Source organism: Pogona vitticeps, chromosome 5, assembly GCF_051106095.1.
Source record: "Pogona vitticeps strain Pit_001003342236 chromosome 5, PviZW2.1, whole genome shotgun sequence".
NCBI lineage: Eukaryota > Metazoa > Chordata > Lepidosauria > Squamata > Agamidae > Pogona > Pogona vitticeps.
The window spans coordinates 138,723,024-138,745,168 of record NC_135787.1 but is presented as its reverse complement, the minus strand read 5'-3'; the positions used below and the strand labels follow the sequence as shown (position 1 = coordinate 138,745,168).

General features: G+C 37.5%; 1 protein-coding gene across 3 annotated transcripts in view; it reads left to right on the top strand.

Moving 5' to 3' along the window:
* ADAMTS20 (ADAM metallopeptidase with thrombospondin type 1 motif 20) overlaps positions 1-22,145 on the top strand; it is an 81,337-nt gene that overhangs the window by 44,390 nt on the left and 14,802 nt on the right. For all 3 annotated transcript variants that reach the window (XM_020799464.3, XM_073000455.2, XM_073000456.2), the window contains exons 25-29: positions 1,965-2,129; positions 2,368-2,658; positions 2,763-2,924; positions 3,851-4,027; positions 16,780-16,947. In XM_020799464.3, the coding sequence (XP_020655123.3) occupies positions 1,965-2,129; positions 2,368-2,658; positions 2,763-2,924; positions 3,851-4,027; positions 16,780-16,947 (963 nt within the window). The remainder of the gene's footprint in view (positions 1-1,964; positions 2,130-2,367; positions 2,659-2,762; positions 2,925-3,850; positions 4,028-16,779; positions 16,948-22,145) is intronic.

The following is a 22,145-nucleotide window of genomic DNA, read 5'->3' as shown; positions in this document are numbered from 1 at the left end:
GTGTGTCCATTTTTTTCTTTACTCCTTAAAATAAAATGAGGTAAAGTAGTTGGTTTTAAGAACATTCTTGATCAGAAAGTCTTCTCCATTCTCTTCTTCACCAGATAATTTAGGCATTCTTTTCTTTATCTTTTTTCTTTTCTTTTTTTCTTCTTCTTCTGGCATTGAATCACTGAATTATCCCAAGTTTCCAAATAATTTATTTTACATAATAAAATCACTTCAGTTTCGTATTTCCTTCGATCAAGTGATGGATCAATGGGTTCAGGGAGTTACATTCTAACCAATTAGCCACAGTATCCTATTGATTCTGATGTGGTGATGAGTAGGAAATATGCCTGGCCTTGATACCTCCCAACACTCTAGTCTGACCCAACTAAACAGTGCTTTCAGGGAGTTCAAAAAACTCCACAATGTTAGGTGCTTAAGACCCATACCAACCCTGCAAGGTAGAACTGCCAGTACACCCACAGAAATAAATATTTATTTATTTATTTATTTATTTATTTATTTATTTATTTATTTATTTATTTATTTATTTATTTAACTTATATGCCACCCACTCTACCCAAAGGTCTCTAGGCGGCTTACAACAATTAAAATTCAATTAAAATACAATAAAAGTTAAAATGCAGATTCCCAGTAGCTGGCCAATGCAAAACCAGTTTTTAAGTACCATAAACCCTCTTAACCAAGAATCCAGACAATTGAACTGAGAAAATTTTTTATATTTATTAAAGATAATGAAAAGGTGAAAAAAATGTTCAAGGTTTCAAAAAGATATCAACAGTATTTTGAGCAATCAATCAGAGTATAACGCAAGAGCAATACAGATCACACACACAACAGAAAATAAGAATGCTATCAAAAATACCTTACTTAAACTAAGTGTAGCATCAGTATAGTTTGGGAGTATGCAGAGTGCATCCCTCCCAACAGCATAACATGACAGTTATTGAGCATAGCATTTCCTGAGAGATAATTAAGCCAACTAAAGTAACTTCTGAACTTATTTTTATACCTTTTTCTTCACCTGGATTTTTCGAGATGGTCTGCCAGTCAGGCTTCAAGTTCCTTCTATTGTTCACAAAGACACAGCTGAAGTCATTTTCCAGTTAGCACAGGACCAGGGAACGAGCCAATCCAGCATCCATTCTTTTGTAGGCAACTTTCTCCCAGCCAGACATTCATAGGCACTGAGGAAAGCCTAATTTTCTTTCAGAAAGGTCCCCAATCCATATTTCCCTAATTTCACAGTTTCTTCACCGATCATGTTTGTCATAAAATGCTGCTTCTTTCTGAATTTCTCTAATGTGCATTGGGACTTCTATCATGTGGTCATAGGTTGCCTGCACTCCCCCCCCAGTTATTCTTGCTGCAAAATTCAGTCTGAATTTGCAAAATATCAAAGAAAAAGAAGTGACCAAAAAGAATCAGTCCCAAAATGGATAGCAAGATGAAGTAATAGCCTGTCTTGATCTGTGACTGTTGCCACACCCAACTGTATTCGAGTAAGATGACCGCTTATATCAAGTAGCCCTCATTCCTGCCCTTCCTAAAAGAAATGACACGAGAATGGTGGGGGCTGGGGGCCACAAGAAAGGCTGCCACTACACAGAGGCAGTGTTGGCTTTATAGAATAACTGTTTGTCCATAGGTGTCTAGTGTGGTGTAGTGGGTAGAGTGATAGACGAGGATTCACAGGACATGAGTTTGAATCCTCACCTGACTGTGGAAACCTAAACGACGTGGTGTAAAACTACTCATTAAATATCTCACTTAGCTTGAAAACCTTATGAGGGTCACTGTAAGTTAGATATATCTTGACAGGACCTAACAAAAATATGTCCATAGTCAAATAGTAGGTGGCCAGTTAATCACCATGATGGCAAAAGCTATATCCCTATGTATAGACTTCATGAATATGTGTGGAACTGTATGATTTTGGTTGTTCATCTTTGCAGTGTTCTGTATCATGTGGGAGAGGAAACCATGCCCGCTATGTAAGCTGCCGGGATGGGCATGGCAGAGCAGTGGAAGAATCGCTTTGCACACATTTACCCAGACCAGAAGAACTTTCAAGCTGCTTTATTCCATGTGGTGTTTGGCAAGCAGGAAGTTGGTCACCTGTAAATATTATGTTTTTTTATTATGTTTTTATTTGCTCTTATTTTATTAAAACCCAAATGTACACCTAGGGTGAACACCTGCTTACTGTGTTTAACTTCTGAAGAGGCATGCATGGAACAATTTATCCATTATTTCTCACACATAGAGTTAATTGTAATTTTTAAAAATAGTTATCATTGGTTATCCTTTTTTCCTGTTTTGTTGTGTCACATAAATGTTGGGTTAATTTTTGGTCAGTGCACAGTTACATGTGGTAATGGAATAGTAACAAGGCAAGTTGTCTGTGTCAACCACCATCAACAAATTGATGAGAATTACTGTGATCCCGAAGGCCACCCTGCAAAAGAACAAGAATGTAGCATGCCATCTTGTCAGCCTGTTAACCACCATATTCCGGAGATCTATGAACACCCAAGGCATCAGGATTATCCTCCAATATACAAGGTCCATCACTCACATGATACTGTAAATTCAAGGAACTACCACTCTCCTCAAGGGAACCAGTGGAGAACAGGGCCATGGGGAGCAGTAAGTAAATAATTAGCTTTTGATTCTGTCTATAGTTTTGAAAAATATTACTGGGACTTTGTTTCTCTTGAACATTTCTGTATATGTCTGTTGTCTTGCCCTAGTGCTCAAGTACTTGCTCTAGTGGATTTCACCGCCGGGTTGTGGTATGCCAAGATGAGGATGGGCAAAATGCCAGTTACTGTGATGAGAGACTGAGGCCACCGGACTTGAGCCACTGTGATTCTGGTCCCTGTCCAAGATGGAACTACGGGAATTGGGGAGAAGTAAGATCACTTCTGGGGGGGGGGGGGGATCTAAAAACCAACTACCTTAATAATGCATTCAGGAAAGCTGAACAAACTAATATATGTTTATTTGTGTATGTATTTATTGCCTTTTAGCTCACTATCAAGCAGCTTGAAAGCTGCATTGTAATTCCAACACCATTCATTGCCCGTTAAATCCATGTAACATCTAAACAGAGGGAGTCCTAAATGTCCATTGAATCAAACATGACAAACTTTTAGATGGGCATGTATATATTGTCCGTAGGGTTTTCATCTGGTGTAGGTGTAACTTGTGCAATAGGATTTGGGCCACAGTTCCGTTGTTGAGTGAAACAGCCAATAACAATAGCATTCCTTGCCTTCCTGATTGGGAGTGATAGGATTTGTACTCCAGTAGATCTAGAGGTTTCCGGGTACCATCTTATGTTGGATATCTGTATTTTTTTTACCTTGTTGTCCGGAGGGGAAAATAAAACAAGTTTCTGTTGTTTTGAAACACTGTTTGATATTTTCATGCATGGAACTGCAGAAGCTGTCCTGTGCTCTGATGAAGTGCATGTTGTATATTGGTTTCATGCAGCCAGCACCTAATCAGCTCACCATGACAGATTCTATGGTTGAAGCTCCTCTTACATGTAAACATTGAACAGGATACTGACCACTGTGGGTGCTTTTGTTGGCTCTTTGAACCTAATGTGGTAAATTTATTTTTATGCTACTTCTGGATAACTGGTCATTGAAGGTATTTATTTGTTGGATGGGTGGGAAAATAAGTTTGTTAGTTCTGCGTGGTAAGACTAACTCCAGGCAAGCAGCACAGAGCAGTCTGGAAGATAAATAAGATATGGTTTTTTAAATAATAACAAAATGGGTTCGTTCTGATGCAGAAACATGAGTGAAAATGATTTATGTTTTATTTACAGTGTTCTCAAACATGTGGCAGTGGAAAAAAGACACGATTAGTGATCTGTCAGCTTCCCAATGGCCAAGTGTTGAATGATCAAAACTGTGAAATAGTAGAAAAACCACCTAATACAGCACAATGTAATACACATTCATGTCCTGGTGAAGTTTCATGGCATCGTGGACCATGGAAATCGGTACGATAGTATTCACTATCATTTTTATATTGTTTTATTTCTTCTCCACTTTACATTATTTCTTTATAAACACCTAGAAAGCAGTTATGCTTAGTTACAAGAAGAAAGGCTTCTACATTTTGGTTTATATATTCCAGTCCATCTGACATTGCAGCCCTGCAGTTGCAGACATTATTCAATACTGGAAGTAGCTCTACAGTGCCCATTTTTCCACTTCCTTCAGTAAGAACAGAATGTATACAATTTGTAGAAAATTAAGTATTTTGTATTTAAGAAAGAAAAATTCCATTTTTATTCATCATCTTGGTTTGTTAGTGACTACCTTCCTTGTTCCTAAGCTGGCCTTGAAGACAAAGAATCTATTTAATTTTTTTTAAAATCAGTTTAATTTTTCATGATGATACATATTTATTTTTGTATATATGAAAAAATGCATACTTTGAAATCTTGTATATAGGTCACTGCCATGTACGTACTTGCCCTCTACTATGCCATCCCCACAGTGTGCCATATGTTTTGGACACAATGTTGTCTTTTTATATGAAATGTATGTGCAGTTATGACAACTGGCCTATTTATACCTGGCCTGGTTTGTCCAAACCATGCTTCTTGTTGTAAGCACAAGGGATTCACATATTTTTCTTCTCCTCTTGTGTGTTTTGGGAAAAGATTTAAAGCTTCCAGTACTGCTCTCTGTGAACCAATATCCCAGAGGAAAGAGGAAACTGATTTCTACAAAGACAGTAAAAGAATCCTAATGCTAACCGTTAGTTCCAATTAGAGTAGGCCCATTGATTGAATCAAAAGAATTAAGAGTTGACTTGCACATTCCTGTTGATTCAATGGGTGTACTCTAGCTCAGAATAAAAATTGGATTTAAGCCAGAACTTTAAATTATTTCCTCTTGTGCATTAAATGTGGGGGGAGGAAGCTCAAAAGCCCAAGACTCATATTGGCTCCTATTGTTTGACTGGTTATACAAAAAGAAATACAGTCATTGCCATTAATGTTTTGTCAGTTGCCTTTTCTAAATGTTGGAAATGATTTAGCCAGAGTTAAGTGAATTTGTGCCCCGTTATTTAAGTTAGAAAGTGAAATAAGTGGGACATTAAAGCAATGCATATTGTCATGTTTCTGTAACTAAAATTTTAAAGTGAAATTCTTAGTGTAACTACAATAATCCTATTGTTTTGCAAACAAAATTTCATAACACATTTTATGTAGTTCAACAGATCCTTTGCTGGAAGTCCCTAATGTATTAAGAATGCTTTTGCAGGCAAACCAATTTAGTGCTTTCTTGTTAAACAAGTCAGTGTTTTATGAAGTGAATATTACTCATTTCAGTTATTTTTCGTGTTGCTAAAATTCATGTTATAAACTATATTTTATATACTGCTATTCATTTTTAATAAGTAGTAAAACAGTTTTGTGGGCCAAATTGAATTTTCAATCAAAGTATGATGGACATTTAAGTCCTAAATATTTTTACTTAATTTGCAATACATACCTGTGCTTCATTAATTTTAATTTCCACTGGCTTTAAGGGGAAATTTAAACTTGTTGAAGCTGTGCTGTGGAAACCATTTTCAGCTGTGGCTGGATCATAACTGCCCAATATTTATTTTTTTTCTTGATCATTGCCTGAAACTGTAGATTATGGTCTTTCTTACTAATGTTGTTTCAGCTAAAGGTACCAAGTTCATAAAGAAGCATAGTTCAGCTCTTAACAAAAAAAAGAAGGAAATTGGTTTGAGTGAAAATTGAGAGTATATTACAGAATGTTCACTACTCTGGTCTTCATTTCATTAGAATATTTACATTTACTTTTGTCATAATTTGTACTGCAAAACAATCTCTTGTAAATTTATATAAGCAGCTGACTTTGTGAAACTTGATTGAGCATTATGTTGGTTGGATCCAGAGCAGAGTTTGGAATGTTTTGTGGGAAAGGTAACATACGTTACATCTTGGTCATTTATTTCTTCTGTTTGTTCTTTTCTTGTTACTGTTCATTAGTGAGAAATTATTTATTGACACCATTCTCAGTGTTGTGTTTCATAATTTTGACCAAACAAATCTTCTAAAAGTTGGTAACTTTCCAATCCCTCTCAAAAATAATGTTTTTCAAATAAATGTTTCTCATTATGCCAAAGAATATACCATTCCTTTTTCTATCATTAAGATGTTTAAAGGTTGTCCTTCATTAAACTAAACAAAAAAGGTAGTAGTGAGTAATGTTGCTGCTTCTAATACCCTGTTTCCCTGAAAATAAGACCTAGTATGATTTTTCAGGATGCTCATAATATAAGCCCCACCCCAAAAATAAGCCCCAGTTAAGTGAAACCCTGCCCTCCACCATTGTGCAGCATCCAGAAGATGATAAGATGACTGTATTTAAATAAATGTAGATTGTTGTACATGAAAAAAAACCCTAAAAATAAGCCCTAATGCGTTTTAGGAGCAAAAATTACTGTATATACAGTACTCGAGTATAAGTCTAGTTTTTCAGGACTTTTTTTTTTTTTTTGCTGAAAAAGTACCCTCTCGGCTTATACTTGAGTCAGTGTCAAAATTACATGTTCTCAGCTGCAGTGCGGGTGTTCTCCAGACCCCCCCTCATCTACGGACACCTGCAGCCTCTGTGGGTGGTCTGATTACCCGGGTTAAGTGCACTGCATTTCTGTTTCCAGGACACTCCCATCCTCCTCCTTCTGCATATTCTGTGTACCCACGTTTCTCCTCCATCCTCTGTCTTCCTCCATCTTGTTACACAGCAGTAGAGCAGTAGATAAGCTCAGCATCCAGTATGAGTCCTCCCTGCACAGGCAGTGAAGTGTGTCTCTCAGCTCAGAAGGGCAGTATCTTCAAAAGCATTTAACCTACTGATGCCTCAATTAATGTACAGTGGTGCCCCGCATAGCGATGATAATCCGTTCTGGAAAAATTGTCGCTATATGGATTTGTCGCTATGCGGGGGGGGGAAGCCCATAGGAATGCATTAAAACCCGTTTAATGCTTTCCTATGGGCAAAAAACTCACCGTTATGCGAAAATCCTCCATACAGCCGCCATTTTTGCTGCCCGGTAAGTGAGGAATCGGCGCGAAAACACAGCAGGCGGCCATTTTTTAACCTGGTGGCCATTTTGGAACCGCCGATGAGCTGTTCTAAAAACATTGCTATGCGAAAATCGGTAAGCGAAACAGCTTACTGGTCATCGCAAAGTGATGTTTTACCATTAAAGACATCGCAATGCGATCGCAAAAACGTACAGTGGGGGCTTGACTTGAGAACTTAATCCGTATTGGAAGGCGGTTCTCAAGTCAAAAAGTCTGTAAGTCAAGTCTCCATTGACCTACAGTGCATTGAAAACCGATTAATCCCGTAACAGGCTGTTTTTGTTCCATTTTGGGTTTTTTCTGGTCTGTAAGTCAAATCTCAGTCTGCAAGTCAAACCTAAATTTTGCGGCCAGAGAAGTCTGTAACTCAAAAAGTCTGTAAGTCAAGGGTCCACTGTAGTTGCTATGCGGATTTGTCGTTAAACGAGGCACCCGTTAAGCGAGGCACCACTGTAATTTTATTGGTATCTATTTTTATTTTTGAAATTTACCAGTAGCTGCTGCATTTTCCACCCTTGGCTTATACTCAAGTCAATATGTTTTCCCAGTTTTTTGTGGTAAAATTGGGTGCCTCGGCTTATATTCTGGTCGGCTTATACTCAAGTATATACAGTAATATAAGACCTTATCTTGTTTTCGGGGAAACACGGTATGTTACTTCCCAGCTCTAATCCATTGCAAATTAATTTTAGGCCCTTTAAAATCAACAGGAAACTACCGTAATCACATCAGTTGGTTTCAATAGGATCTGATTGCAGCTAGCTTGTACCTGTTCCAGTATAGCTTATGTATTTCAGTTAAGTGTGATCTGAATAATTGACTTTATCCAGCATTTCTCAAAGGCCTTTTATTTTTTGTGCCAAGACACACTTGTTTCTATATCTCAACCCCTTTCACCATCATGTTAAGGGCATCATTTTTTGTTTACTTCAGTAAGGACAAAGGTTAGATCAACTGTAAATAAGTAAAATAATATTTATTTGATCCATGTTAATGTAAACGTAGAATTTTTTGTTATGGAAGAATCTGAATTCTATGTTGTCTAAAAGTGTTTTTATTTTTGATAGTCTTTTATATTAAAAGGAAAGTCAAGATCATGGCTTGCAAAACCAACTACAGTCATATACCTCTGCCTCTGCTGCTGCATTCTGCCAAACATCAGGATACCTCACAACTAGTATTTGTTCAATGGTTTGTTTACTAACTTCAATCTTGCTACCTGCTGATAGTTTAAAAAACAACTTCAGGAGAAAACAACCACCTGTCAGTGCCTTGTTTTATAATTCATGCAATGGAATTGACAGAACCGATCATATGAAACTCAGTCCAGCACAATTATGTTGACAACATAAAGATTTCTAAAAACTACCAGACATATTTATTATTTTATTTGTATTAAATTCACAATGATGTGTCCATGTTGATCTTGCATTTCCCTGTAATTAACAAAATAAACAATTAATAATGTATGTCTGATAATTTAATTCCGTTATATGGATGTTATTTCCTGTCTGTGTGAAATAATTGCTATTTGATTTCTTTGTTTGATACATATTTTTCTGGCTTCACAGTTGTGGCTATGTTTCTAATCACATGTGCTTTTATTAATGCATCCTTTGTTCAGAATTAACTATTGATGTGGAAGTTTTTCTAATTAACTTCAGATGACACTGTGTATGGCAATAAATGTTCTACTATTTTTGGTGCCATTGTTTTCATAGGGGTTAATTGTCACAATAATTAAGTAATTAAAGATTTAAATACTGTTTGTCATGGCCTTCATGTGTGGACTTAATATTTGTTAACTAAAACATATTCTAGAAAGTCACTTGACAGTGAACTTTAAATAAATATTCTGCTAGGAGAATAACTCCTTAACTCCTAAAATCTTATGGCAGTTTTAATTCTTTAGCCGCTACTTAGTAGTTTCTGTTATGACTGAATAATGTTTTATGCCAAAAATAGCTTTTCTGCTAAATAAATGAATTTAGGATGTCTTACATATGCCAAATTTGGGGGGGAAACCTGCTGGACATAGTAGCACGTACTTCTGAGCCACTGTCCATGGGACTGCAGTAGCTTTCTTGAGGTTGCCCTATTAGGCATGATTGATCAGTTTACTTAACAGATGTGGAGTTAAGAGGCCTGCTTTAAGATTATTTGCATGCTGTATATTAATAACAATGAAAATAGGTACACTTTACAACTTTACACCTAATATTTTAAGACATTTTAGCTGCCTGGAGTGGTCGCAAGGCCAGATAGGCGGGGTACTAAATAAATAAATAAATAAATAAATAAATAAATAAATAAATAAATAAAATGTACAACTGTTTTAAAGTACTAAAACAAACAGCAAATATTGCTGGTAATATTGCGGGTTAAATATGCAAACAGACTGCAGTATACTATTTTCTTTCATTATAAAGATAAGAGAATTGTTGCCCAATTTTTGTTGGACACCCCCAATGATGTGTTACAATTGTTACTGGGTTCCACTGTTTTTTCTGCCAAGGCCTTAATATAACGTGAAACAACAAGGCTTGATGTTTTTGTAGGTTTTCTGGGCTGTTTGGCCATGTTCTGGAGCAGGCTTGTCCAACCTGCGGCCCGAGGGCTGCATGCGGCCCAGGTTGGCTCATAATGCGGCCCAGTGCAATTTTTTATTTTTAAAGAAATTCCAAAGTTTCAAGTTACACTGCCGGCACTTGCGGCCAGAATGCGTCTGGGGCACGTGACAATGGTGGGGGAGGGGAGAGAGGGAAGGAGCAGGAGGGGAGGGGAGGGGAGGGGAGAGGGGGGCTGCGTGACTGCATTGTGCCATCCCCGTCAATAGGTGGACCCCCTCCCGGCCCCATAAAGCTACCGGAGTCAAAGCTGGCAGCCTCTGCTGTCTGAGATTGCAGCTGCCGGTAAGCGCGCTTGGAGAGGGGCTGCAGAGGATGGCTAGGGCTGCCCCCCCATGCAGCCCAAACCAAATTTATGTGCGGCCCAAACCAAATTTTCACCTTCTAATGTGGCCCAGGGAAGGTGAAAGGTTGGACACCGCTGTTCTAGAGGTTTTTCTTCCTGACATTTCGCTAGTCTCTGTGGCTGGCATCTTTGGAGACTGGCAAAACATTAGGAAGAAAAATCTCCAGAACACGGCCAAACAGCCCGGAAAACCTACCACAACCATTGGATCCCAGCCGTGAAAGACTTCAAGAATACAACAAAGTTTGAGTTGTGGGGCTTTGTTTTTGCAACATTTTCCCCCAGATATTCTAACTTGTTTCAGTAAAATGAAGACATAATAAAAACGTGTGTACCAGTCAGTTCAAGTTTATTGTATTAGCTAAAAGCCGTCTAAAAACGTGTGTACAAAATCAGGTTAGTGGAATACTTTTGAGCTGTTGAAACAGAACAAGATTTTAAGCCAGTGTTTTGTACAGTTTTTAAAAAATTGTTACAACATGAAAGCACCAGATGGGAATTGTGTACATTTGGTGGGCAGACACAATAAGATTCCATAGCTGAACTCTGTGTCTTGTATTTTTTCAAGTACTTTGCAGAATGTGATCCTAAAGAAATTGCTATATTTTACATTGGACAGTTCTCCATCTAATGAAACCTGAGTGTATGTATGCCATACAATAAGCATGCATTATATGAAAACATAGTTGAGCAGCAGAGTGAAGAACAAAGCTATCACTAATTATTAGATATGGTGGCTATCTCCTGTTTATTTTACCTCTTGCGATCTCTAGGTTCAGAGGCAATGTGCCTCTGAATACCAGCTGCTAGGGAAGTTAAGTAGCAGGGCGTTCTCGCCCTCATGTCATGTTCATGGGCTTCCCAAAGACTAGCTCATTGATATCTGTGGGAGACAGGTGCTGAAATTGATTGGTCATTGCTGTAGTCCACCAGGACTTTTGTCATGTTCTGAAATATTACATTTCTTCCTTAGTAGTATATTTTCAGTTGAAAATAGAAACCCACTGTTTGTTTCATCACTACCACCCTCATGAGTAAAGCATCTCACTTTTACATATTACTCCTTCCCACATGGGAAGTCTGTGACCCATCACTTTTCCCATGTCATGGCCAACAATTATGTAACCAATGCTGTCGGTATCCTGACAATTTTATATTTTTTTGTCTTGAAAATGTTGCATTTGTGTGTAAAATGTCAGAGCATCACTCATCCTGTTTGGCACCTTCATAAAGATTCTCTAAGCCCAATGGCAAAGCAAAGAGATGAAGAGGATGGTACAAAAAAAGAGGGGCAGCAATAAGGGTTAAGGGTAGGAGAAATCTTATGTTACATTTCACAAGTTTAGCAATCTCAGTCTCTGCCAGTACAGTTTAGTGACTGCATAAAAACTTAAGAGTTCAAGGTTCTACAGTCACATGTGTTTTGTTGCCTCTGGGTCTAAACATTAACACCCATAGTGTATTTGTTTGGTTGCCAATAATAGTGGCCCAACAGCTGCATTTGAGTGATCTCTATTGCATCTTATTATTTAAAAGGGAAGAGGATTTAGAAGACGCACCCCAGTTACTAGAGAAATACACAGACTTTGAACAATCCTAATCCATTCCAGCTTTGCCCTTTGATGTGTTAATTTTTAAAAAAAGAATCAGCCATATGGGAGAAATTAGTGTAGTCCAGTTGAGAAAAATTATTGGGTTTTATAAATAAGAGAGTATTCAGTTTCAGTGTAGTCCCTATATTTAGTGCTTTAAAACTGAGAATGTTTGCTGTGTTTCCTCCACTGCATATATTTTCTATCAATTTTAAAAAAATAGATTAATTAGAGGTACAATCATATGCACATTAACCTGTAAACCGTGTTTGCTTCTGGGTATGCTTGCAAAGAAATTCAAATTTTCTGAAATAATATAATTACAATACATTCCAGAACAACTTGGAGGCTAACTTCTCCATGTCCACTTTTTTGCTTAGTCCCTTTAAAACAGAAAAATATTAATGACATTTCGGCGCCAGGTCAAAATCTTCCTGTTCCAGAAGGCTTTTAATTGAAATAACATCAACTGTGGGTCCTGATGGCAATTTCAATTGTATTTTAATCATTTTATCTTTTATTGTATTTTAATTGAATTTTAATTGTTGTAAGCCGCCCAGAGACCTTTGGGTAGTGTGGGTGGCATATAAGTTAAATAAAATAAAATAAAATATAAATAAATAAATATTTTCAAGGTACCGTCTCAGGATAGATCACTAGAAGGAACTGGAGAACATTGTATTGCATTTTTCTGTTATGTGCGCTCATACCACTTATTATTCATGGCAACTCTTATGAATTAGATACTCAGTGTGGTATACAGGGTTCAGTGACATCTAGGACTGGAGACCAGAGTTTGAATATCTGCTCAGTCATGGAAAATCACTGGGGGAATAGAACGGGTAAAACCGTGCCTTAAATATCTCACTTTGAAAGCCCTGTTGAAAAGCCACTTTGAGTGACCTCCAGAAAGTCCTGTCATTAACAAACGTCTGTTACAAACATTTCTTTGCATCACAGCAATTCTTTTCTCATGATATAACCGAAGTATTTTGCTAGGGAGTGCTATTAAGAGGATTCCTACTGTAAATAATGCACAATGTTGAACTTATTACTGTGGGTGAAGCAAAAATAACATATATCCGACCAACCAGATGAAAGAATAACAAGAAATTCCTTTAAAAAAAACAACACCCAACACTTTGGTCACTTTACAATGGCCTGAGAATTGACACATACACCTACTGTTATGCAGAAAGCATAATTTGCTGTGTATATTGATGAGGCCAGCTTCCTCTTGGGCCAAAGGAGTTTGTACTCTTGCTTCTCACATAGCTGTTGTAAGTGGTGAAACAAAGACAAAAGCGTCTACGGAGGGAGAATCTAATCTAACCTTTTACATAGCTGTAAAAACATGTTAAAATACTTCAACGTAAGCATTTCTTTCAAAATACTGAAGAAGATTGATTTGCATTGCATTCACAATAATTGTGGACACTTGAAAGGTAAGGATTTAATGAGAAACTATATAATGAGAGCTTTTTTTAAAAAAAAAAGTGGCCCTTTTGAAAAATGCAGGAAGACTTCTGAACACAGAACTGAACAGTTTTCTTTTAATACTTAATAAATGGAATTAAGTGAGAGTAATGTAAACCTGATCCAATATCTCAGTGAGTTAGGTATGAGCCAGAGGCTGGGAGTTCACTTTGTGGAGAAGAGCCAGCCTGTGTGGCCTTGGGCAAGCTGCATCAGTCCCAGAAGAAAGAACTGAATATTCTATACTTGGAAAACCCTGAAAAGGGCCACCATAAGCCCTTGCTCCTCATTTTCTGTCTTTCAGATTATTTCCAGCCAATCTAAAATGAACCTGAGCCAGAAGGTGGGAAACAAGGGTCACCCACCATTATCTAAAATTTCACTATAGCGGTACAATTGTAGACACTACTCAAGTCCCATTAATTTGAATAAAATCCTATCATGAATTACATTAGTTTATCGTCAGTGTTTTTTTTTTTAAGTCTTAGGGTTTTTTCCTAGTGTAATTAAAAAGCTCTCAAGAGTTATTTTTTATAATAAAAATCAGCAATAATACCAGTTGTGTACACTAAATTATTTCTTAATTCCAAGCATGATTCAGACATTCAGCCTGGGTTGGGCAAGCTGCATAGTCTACAGGGTGCCACCAGAAGAAGAGGCTGGTAAGCCACTTCTGAGTATTCTATGCCTGGAAAAGCCCTTACTTGATGGCATATCATGATTATGATTATTATGATATTGTACTATTAAAAGTACAATTTAAGGAAAGAACAGAGCATCATTCTTACCTTTCAGTGCTCTCTTCTTTGGTAAATACAGTTCTGAAATGGGAGACCTTGACAAGAGAACGAAGTCACTGTCGGAAGAGTAATAATGCATGTTGGGCAAATGAAAACTGTTAAGGAAGAAGTATGCACACCTAGACAGTGAGACTGGATTTCTTTTCATCTTAGTCTTTCAGATAGGGGGAAAAATGATAAAGCCTGTCTTATAGTTTGTTTTCAAAGAAAGAAAGAAAAAAGCAAGCTTCTAGAAGATAATAGAGAATACATGTTGTGTGTTTTTTCAAACACCTGCCTAACCTTCCATTTAAGTGCCACCATTTATCACTTTCTGTTTACAGTGTAAAGACTTTAATGTAGAGCTTACCACTGGGATGCTTTGATATGTAATCCTTCTAAAGCTGGTCTTTGAAATGCCTTTGTAATGATAAGGTTTGCAAAAGTGGCAGGTTCTCCGTCTTATCTTACTCAAGGGCTTAGATAAAAGAGAAGAATACTTTGCAAGGGATGTTTTATACCCTTATGACAGAACCTGTTTCTTCATTATAAGTCAAACAATGCAAAGGCTCTGGGGTTTGAAAGTTTTGCATAAGAAAACAATTGCATGTGTCCTAACCACATTGTTTGGGAAGTAAGTCATTTTGTTTTCAGTGGGACTGTATGCAGGCTTCCTTTTACATTCTATATGTTTATTCCATTGAAATGTAGGATAATTCCCAGTAAATATGATCAAGGCATGTGACCGTACTGGTCTAAATGGAAGAGCAGCTTCAGAAAGATTTCCAACGGCTAAAAATGAGAACTGTACTAATCGTTATACTCAGGAAAAACAAATTCTTTAAAAGCAGATTTTGCCCCCAAAATACAATTACAAGAGAACAGAAATTACTACCCAAGGCCACCTTGTGATTTGAGGAGGATCCTGGGCAAACCATCATCTAGCGGAATCCTCCTTCACTAATGAGCTCTAGCAGACAACAACATTCTGAGCATCAATCAGCTGCTTATTCTGGACAAAATTTTCTTCCCATAATGGACTATATGCTGACCCAAGAAGGGTGGCACAATATTAAAAACACTCTAGAAGGACTCTAATTCCTCCACAGACTACTCATCATCATCACACCGTGTGCTTTCAGAAAACACTTTTTTGCTATCTTTTTCTGTCCTTCTCGCATGTTGCTTTCAATACATCGCTTTATATAAGAATTGGCGTGGGGAAATCTATTCAAGTCCTTCTCAAAGGCTACTTCTTTAGTAAAGCTCATCCTGATATACTGGGGCTTTAGGGGTCTCACTCCATCATGGTAGTGTTCCTCTCTCTGTCCTCTGATCTTGTAACTAACTCAAGTAATATATGGGATGTAAGTGAGACCAAATGAAAAGAGAGAAGAAGAAGAGGAAGAATGTTAGTACTGGGATCAGGGAATCACAGGAAAGGACAGTCCATTGTCCAGATAGCAGGAAGTCCAAAACTAGGATCATTTTCTTTACGAGTTTAGCGGAGCTACTACTAATCCCGGTATCTGCATAGTGATACTTGAAGCAACTAAAGTTGCATTTTGGATTCTTGTCACAGAAGAAGCAGAGCAAATGTTGAAACAATAATCATATTCATCATCATAATAAAAGAAAATATTATGGTCTGTCCCCCTGCTCTGAGATTATCTCTAGTTTCAGAAGTATATTAAAGTGGATGAAACCACAATTTGGCAAAAATGATGAGCCAGTTCTCCTGCCTTTCTGGAAAAGGAGGTCAGATAATACAGACATTGGCTGATTAAGGGTGTCATGGTAAGTAATGTCAGGCAATAACAAAACCAAAATGAAAAGACAATAACATTTTGGCATCTTAAAGACTAACAGCTATATTTTAACGTGAGCTGTCACTTCTTCAGACATGAGAGTGGGGCTGCTTGGTAAATATTTATACAGTTAAGCATGGCCCCAAAAAGAGAGAAGGTTCCCTGGGCACAAGTAGTTGATGATGTGGCATTTCTCACTTGGCAATGATATTCAATGATTATTGGCTTAATCTCAGGCTATAGATAACAAAGGGGAACAGCATGGCAATGGGTATCACAATGTCTGATGGGATTTGTGAGGTGGTACTGGGTAGTTAGTAAGGAAATATAGCTGGGAATTTCATCAGACACAACATTTTATATTTGATAATGGCTTCTGAATCCTTGTCTATATTGAATCCATTGACATGGTTGTACTGAGTCCTTTGTGTTTTGGCTTTCATTGACTTAATTGGCTTATAATGAATCCATTGAAATGTCTTATATTGAGTTCGTAGAATCTTGGCTATATTGAGGGATTACAGCAGATGCAACATTTTATAGTTGATAATGTCCTAAGAATCCTTGGTTTATATTGAGTCCATTGAGACAGGTTCTAAATATATGTATATATTTTATCTTAGCTATCTCTCTCTGTGTCTCTGGACTCTTGTTCTGTAATTTTTTTTCTCCAGAATGGTAAGTAATGTCTTCTTCCATTTTAAAATCAGTTTTTAAAGCAGAAGCTGTACAACACATGAAGAATAGAACTAGCAATCACGGACCACAATAACAAAATAAAACTGTAGAATGTCCTTCTCTGAGGACTAAGCAAAAAGTACAGTCATTGCCATTTTGAATGTCTAGAGTCATCTGGCTACACACAGCTGGAAAAAACAGGGTGTTATTCAGTAGGGCTTACTCCTTAGTAGATGTATAAAATGGTAATCTAAATGGTTACTATCCAGCATAAGAGTAATGGAAGCCAAAATATTAAGGCATATTTATTGCTATTATATTTTTCACAGTGCTCTGTGTCCTGTGGGAAAGGTTTAAAGGAACGTGAAATATACTGCATTGACAGTGTCCAAATCAAACTTGGAGAGAACCAGTGCGTACATTTAAAGAAACCTCGGTCCCACAAAGCTTGCAGAGCTTCCAGATGTCCTGAATGGAAGGCCAACAGGTGGAATAAGGTATTTCTGCCTTGCTTTCTCATGTAGTGGTACAGGTTTTACAAAATGGTAGTGAATGGACAGTTTGAGGGATGGGGAGGGGTTAATTAAAGAGTAAGCTTGGAACACAAGGAAGATGACATTTTTACAGGACTCTTTTCAATGTACATATGTTGATGCAATATAAATAAATTCTAGAAACATGTACTGTACTTGTTTTTTCACAGTTTGCTGAAGTTTGTTTGTTTTCTCTTCTGAGAAAAGAAAATATAGCTTTATGGTAGAGCACATGTTTTGCAGGGGGAAAGTCCCTGATCTAATTGTTGACACTTTGAGGTAGGCATGGAAAAGTGTCCCTCTAGAGTCCTGGAGAGCAGCTGCCAGTTATTGTTGCATAGAGGTGTTGTTATAAAACAGGTGAAGAAAGCTAAGAGAGAAGAACTGAGAAAATACATCTCAGAAAATACATACTGAGATGTAGTTTCTCAGTTCTAGAACAGCACAAAAGTAGAGGAGATATTAGTCACACAACTAAATATTGCAGGCATAGCTTTCAAACCTTGGAAATATATATTAAAAAATATATTATATTTTTAAGCATCTCTCTCTCTCTCTCTTTCTCCCTCTTCCCTTCCAGCAGCACATTAATTATTTGCATTATTTGTTGGCTGTGAACAATAAGTAAATTAACCTTTGAAAAGGTTATTACCTTTTGTTTGTTTGTAGAAGGTGGAAAAGGCTTCTCAAAATTCCTTCTGTATGCTATCAGTCATCCATTGACTTGATGTTACAGGCATGACTTTGCATTCTCACTACCATATTAAATTTAACCCTTTGTTCACTTAAAGGAACAAATCCTGACACTCCCCCCCCCCCAATTTTTAGAGAGGTAGAGAAGCAAATGTGCCCCTCCAAAGGTCCAGAGATTGCTGTGTGTGAATGACGTTTCAGACTTCTGGACATTGGCCACCCCTGGAGTAAGCTCTGGCTACAGAACAGAATGGAATGTACATCTTAGCAAACATATTAATTCTCTCTCTCTCTCTCTCTCTCTCTCTCTCTCTCTCTCTCTAATATTTATATGCTACCTTTTTCCTAAAAATGATCCATGCACGGAATTGCATGATAATTCTTTCATCAAAAGCATCACCAAACTCCTCTTGGGTGGGGTCCACTTTCAAAATGGAAATGGTACTATTGGCAGTGACAGTTTGCCACTGATTAAAGGGTTCCTTTTGTGATTTTGAAGACATGTGTGGCTTCACTGCATTGTGTGCAAGCCCTTCACATCCCAAAATGGCTGAAGGAAACTTTTAATCAGTGGCCATTTGTTGCTGCTAATGACTTCATTCCCATTGCACAGAGAAATCTGCACAACAGGATCTCTGAGAATTTTTAATGCTCAATTTTAGCCAGATCAGACTTCCCCAGTACCCTCGAGGTAAGCTTAAATATAGCTTCCATAATAATGAGTGTGGGCTTTTGATTTTTGCCTTTTAAAATTGCACAGTGCTTTTATCACAAGATACTTTACTAAAACAGCAGAACTGTGAAATCAGATATATTCACTTTGAACATTTTTAAAAAACACTGTAAATCTGGATTACACAATGTGAGTCCCAAGAATATGAGCGCAATGAAGCAGCCATAGGAGGTACCCTTCACCGCATGCATGATGTGATAGTCTGCAGAAGTCATTAGACAAGCTACAGCAGTACAAGGCTTTTTGAATTTGATTGTTTTCAAGGTGTTTGCAGAGTGACAGCTTTATCAGAGAATCATAGAATAACTGAGTTGGAAGGGGCCTGTAAGGCCATTGAGTCCAACCCCTTGCTCAATGCAGGAATCCAAACTAAAGAAGATCTGACAGATGGTTGTCCAATTATAATCTCTATATAATTTTCCCAGGTATTGATGTCAGGCTGACTGGTCTATAATTTCCAGGGTTTTTTCCCCCTTTTTTACCCTTTGATTATTGGGACAACATTAGCCCTTCTCCAATCATCTGGCATTTCACCCATCCTCCATGATTTCAAGAAAATTATAATAGACAGTGCTCCTGAGAGTTCTTCAGCCAGTTCATTCAATACACATTTATTTATTTATTTATTTATTTATTTATTTATTTATTTATTTATTTATTTATTTATTTATTTATTTATTTATTTGATTTTTATCCCACCTATCTGGACCAACGGTCCACTCTGGATGCAGTTCTTTGGATGCAGTTAAAATGCAGATCTACTCTACTCATATCTCCTGTCAATCCCATTTTAGTCTTTGTTGAGGTAGACTGAAAATATTCTTCTTCAGGACTATTACAATGTGAGTAAGTTGAAAGTAAATTATGTGTCATGACATCAGTTCCAATTTATGGGGAGAAAACAACCCGCAGGATTTTCTGGGATGCACAAGTGCTGTATCAGTTTATCCTTCTGGTGCTCTGGGACTGTGCAGCTTGACCAAAGCCACAGATTTAAACATTCTGTATATGGGTAATCTCAGCTGACTCTTCTCCCTGGAAGCACAGTAAGGATTGCTGACCCTTGAATCTGCTCCCGGATGTACCTGCTCAGTGAGTTGTAGCAGCACAAGTAAATAAGTTTCCTGTAAAAAAAAAAAAAACACCTATGTTTTTGGTAATAAGGGCACAAAAATTACATTTCAAAAGTAATGCGAGAAGTGTCAATAATCTTAATCCTTTTTGGCATGGTAAGTAATGTTTTCTAGCTACTTTCCTAGTTAATGTTTTTTAAAAATCTGTGTTTTGAGCAGAATTGGTTGCATTTTATTTCATTCTCTTATCCACAATCTGCTAACAAATATGATGTTAACAGTATGGAGTGTGTGTGCATGGCGGGTTTATTATAGGTTACAAAGCTAAGTATTTTTATAAAGTCATTTCCTAAAGTACGCGCCAAAGATAGGTTCCCAAATCATTTTACAGCACCACTTTTCATTACACCACATTTTCTGTGTCAATCTAGTTCTGGAGTCAGAGTGATATGTCTGTCTTATATCAACATGATGGAGATGACTGCAAAGCAAAACATATAAAAGAGATCTGTTTTCCTTTCATGCTTACATCATCAAGTTAAAAGTTAAGGTACAAATGAGTCTGGAGAATAGATGCCTCAGCTTTACATCTGTGATTTTCAAACAAGGTTTATAGTAACAAGTTGTAGTATGTGCTTTTATTTCGCTCTCCTATATGATCATATAGAAGATCATATATTCTTTCTTTTTAGAAGGCACATGTTTTAGGAAATGTGCCATGAGGAATTACATTAAAAAGCTCCAGAAGGCAGCCTGGCTTTGGAAAAAAGAAACCAAGATGGAGGGAATGGGTGGAGGGAAAAGCAGTTGAACATGATGTAGTCATTTCTGAGGTCTGGAAAACGTTGGCAATAGGAAAATGAAACTGCTTGAAAGGATCTGTCCTCTGATCTGTATATGCTGATTCTACAGAGCGAGTTCACAACTGCAAGCTGTCATGGCTTTCAGCCCAGATACATTCCCCCAGCCATGTATTTTTATTTCTAAATTCCAAAACTCCAGGAATGAAGCCCCTCATGAGCTTCCACACATGCGTAATGAGTTTTGTAGGTCAAACACTGCACATGCCTTTCTTTAACTATAGTAAGTCTTTCTGTGCATATTTATAAAACACACCCTTTACATCCACTCTTAACTATAACCCAGCCCTCCAGAAACTTAGTAAATATTGTTAGACATCTACAACCCATTTATCTGAATGCTGTGGGGTACAAGTGTTACCCAGGGCATTATTGTGATACATGGTTTGTGTGTGTGTGTATGTGTATACACACAGACACACAAACACACACACACACACACAGATGGGAATTTATTCATTTATTTCAATTAAACATACATAGCTTGCCCTATATCATAGGATCTCAGGGTGGGTTACCAATCTATGTGAAGCAATTTTAAAACATAAGATATTTAAAACAATTTAAAATCAGATGACACAAAATTAAAACATTCAAACATTGCATTAACACCAATGCGGGCTACATTGGCTCTAATAAATAAGTACATCTTGACTTGGTGTCAAAATGATGATAATGTCCATGGCAGTCAATTCTCCAAGGGTAGAGCATTCCACAATTGAGGTGCTATGACAGAAAAAGCACTCTTGCTACAGTATTTATTTATTTTATTTATTTATTTATTTTATTTATATCCCGCCTATCTGGTCAAGCGAGGACCACTCTAGGCGGCTAACAACCTTAAAATACAGTAAACAATGTAAATAAACAGTATTAACTCTCCTCACAAATTTCTGTTCCTCCATTGGATTTCTAGCGTTTCACCTTAAAGGTGTGTCTGTTACACCTGAGACTCATCCCATTTCACAGTTTTCTCCCTCAGAAGTTTCACTTATACTTTGTTCATTGTAAGTCTTCAGACTTCAACTCCTACATGGAGACAGAAGGCTAAGCTCCGATTTACTGAATAATGCATGTACTGTATATATATATAAAAAAATGCTTCGCAAAAAAGGGGGGTTTTGGACACTAATTTAAGTAGCAAAGTCAGACCTGCTGGACAGGTTTGCTTACTTAAGGTGGGGTAGGCAGTAGATGGCCTAAAGGCTGCATATGGACCTCCACAGCACAACCATGGTACAGGAATGTGTGGATGTGGCCCCTGAACTTATGAAAGTTGCCCACTGGTCCTTCTGTTGCTCAGACACCAGACACAGAACGACTGTTTGAAAGAAAACCTGTGATCATCTACTTCTTCTGATTCCAGTAAATGAGTATTCATAGGCCTCACTGTTAATGTTTATAAAGATATTTAGATTAGATTATCATCATCTTAGCTGCAGAGCTGGAAGGGACCCTATGGATCACAGAGTCCAGTGCCTGTCAAGGAGGCACAGTGGGGAATTGGGCTCCTAACCTCTGGGTCTCCAGCTAGATCCCTAACCACTGAGCTACCCAGCAGTTCTAACCTTGCCTCATGGTTACATTTCCAAGATGTATGCTATAGCACCTTAATGATCCCCCACCATACAAAATGGTGGGATTTCTTCCAAAATATATACCTTAGCAATCAACCGTGCAAATTAGGCTTGTATTTACACAGTCACAAAACAAAGCACATTAAAGGCAAGAGGCATAAATGCTACAGCAAACAGACATTGTTCACCACTTGAGGTATCACTGCTTCTAATAGCATGTTAAATG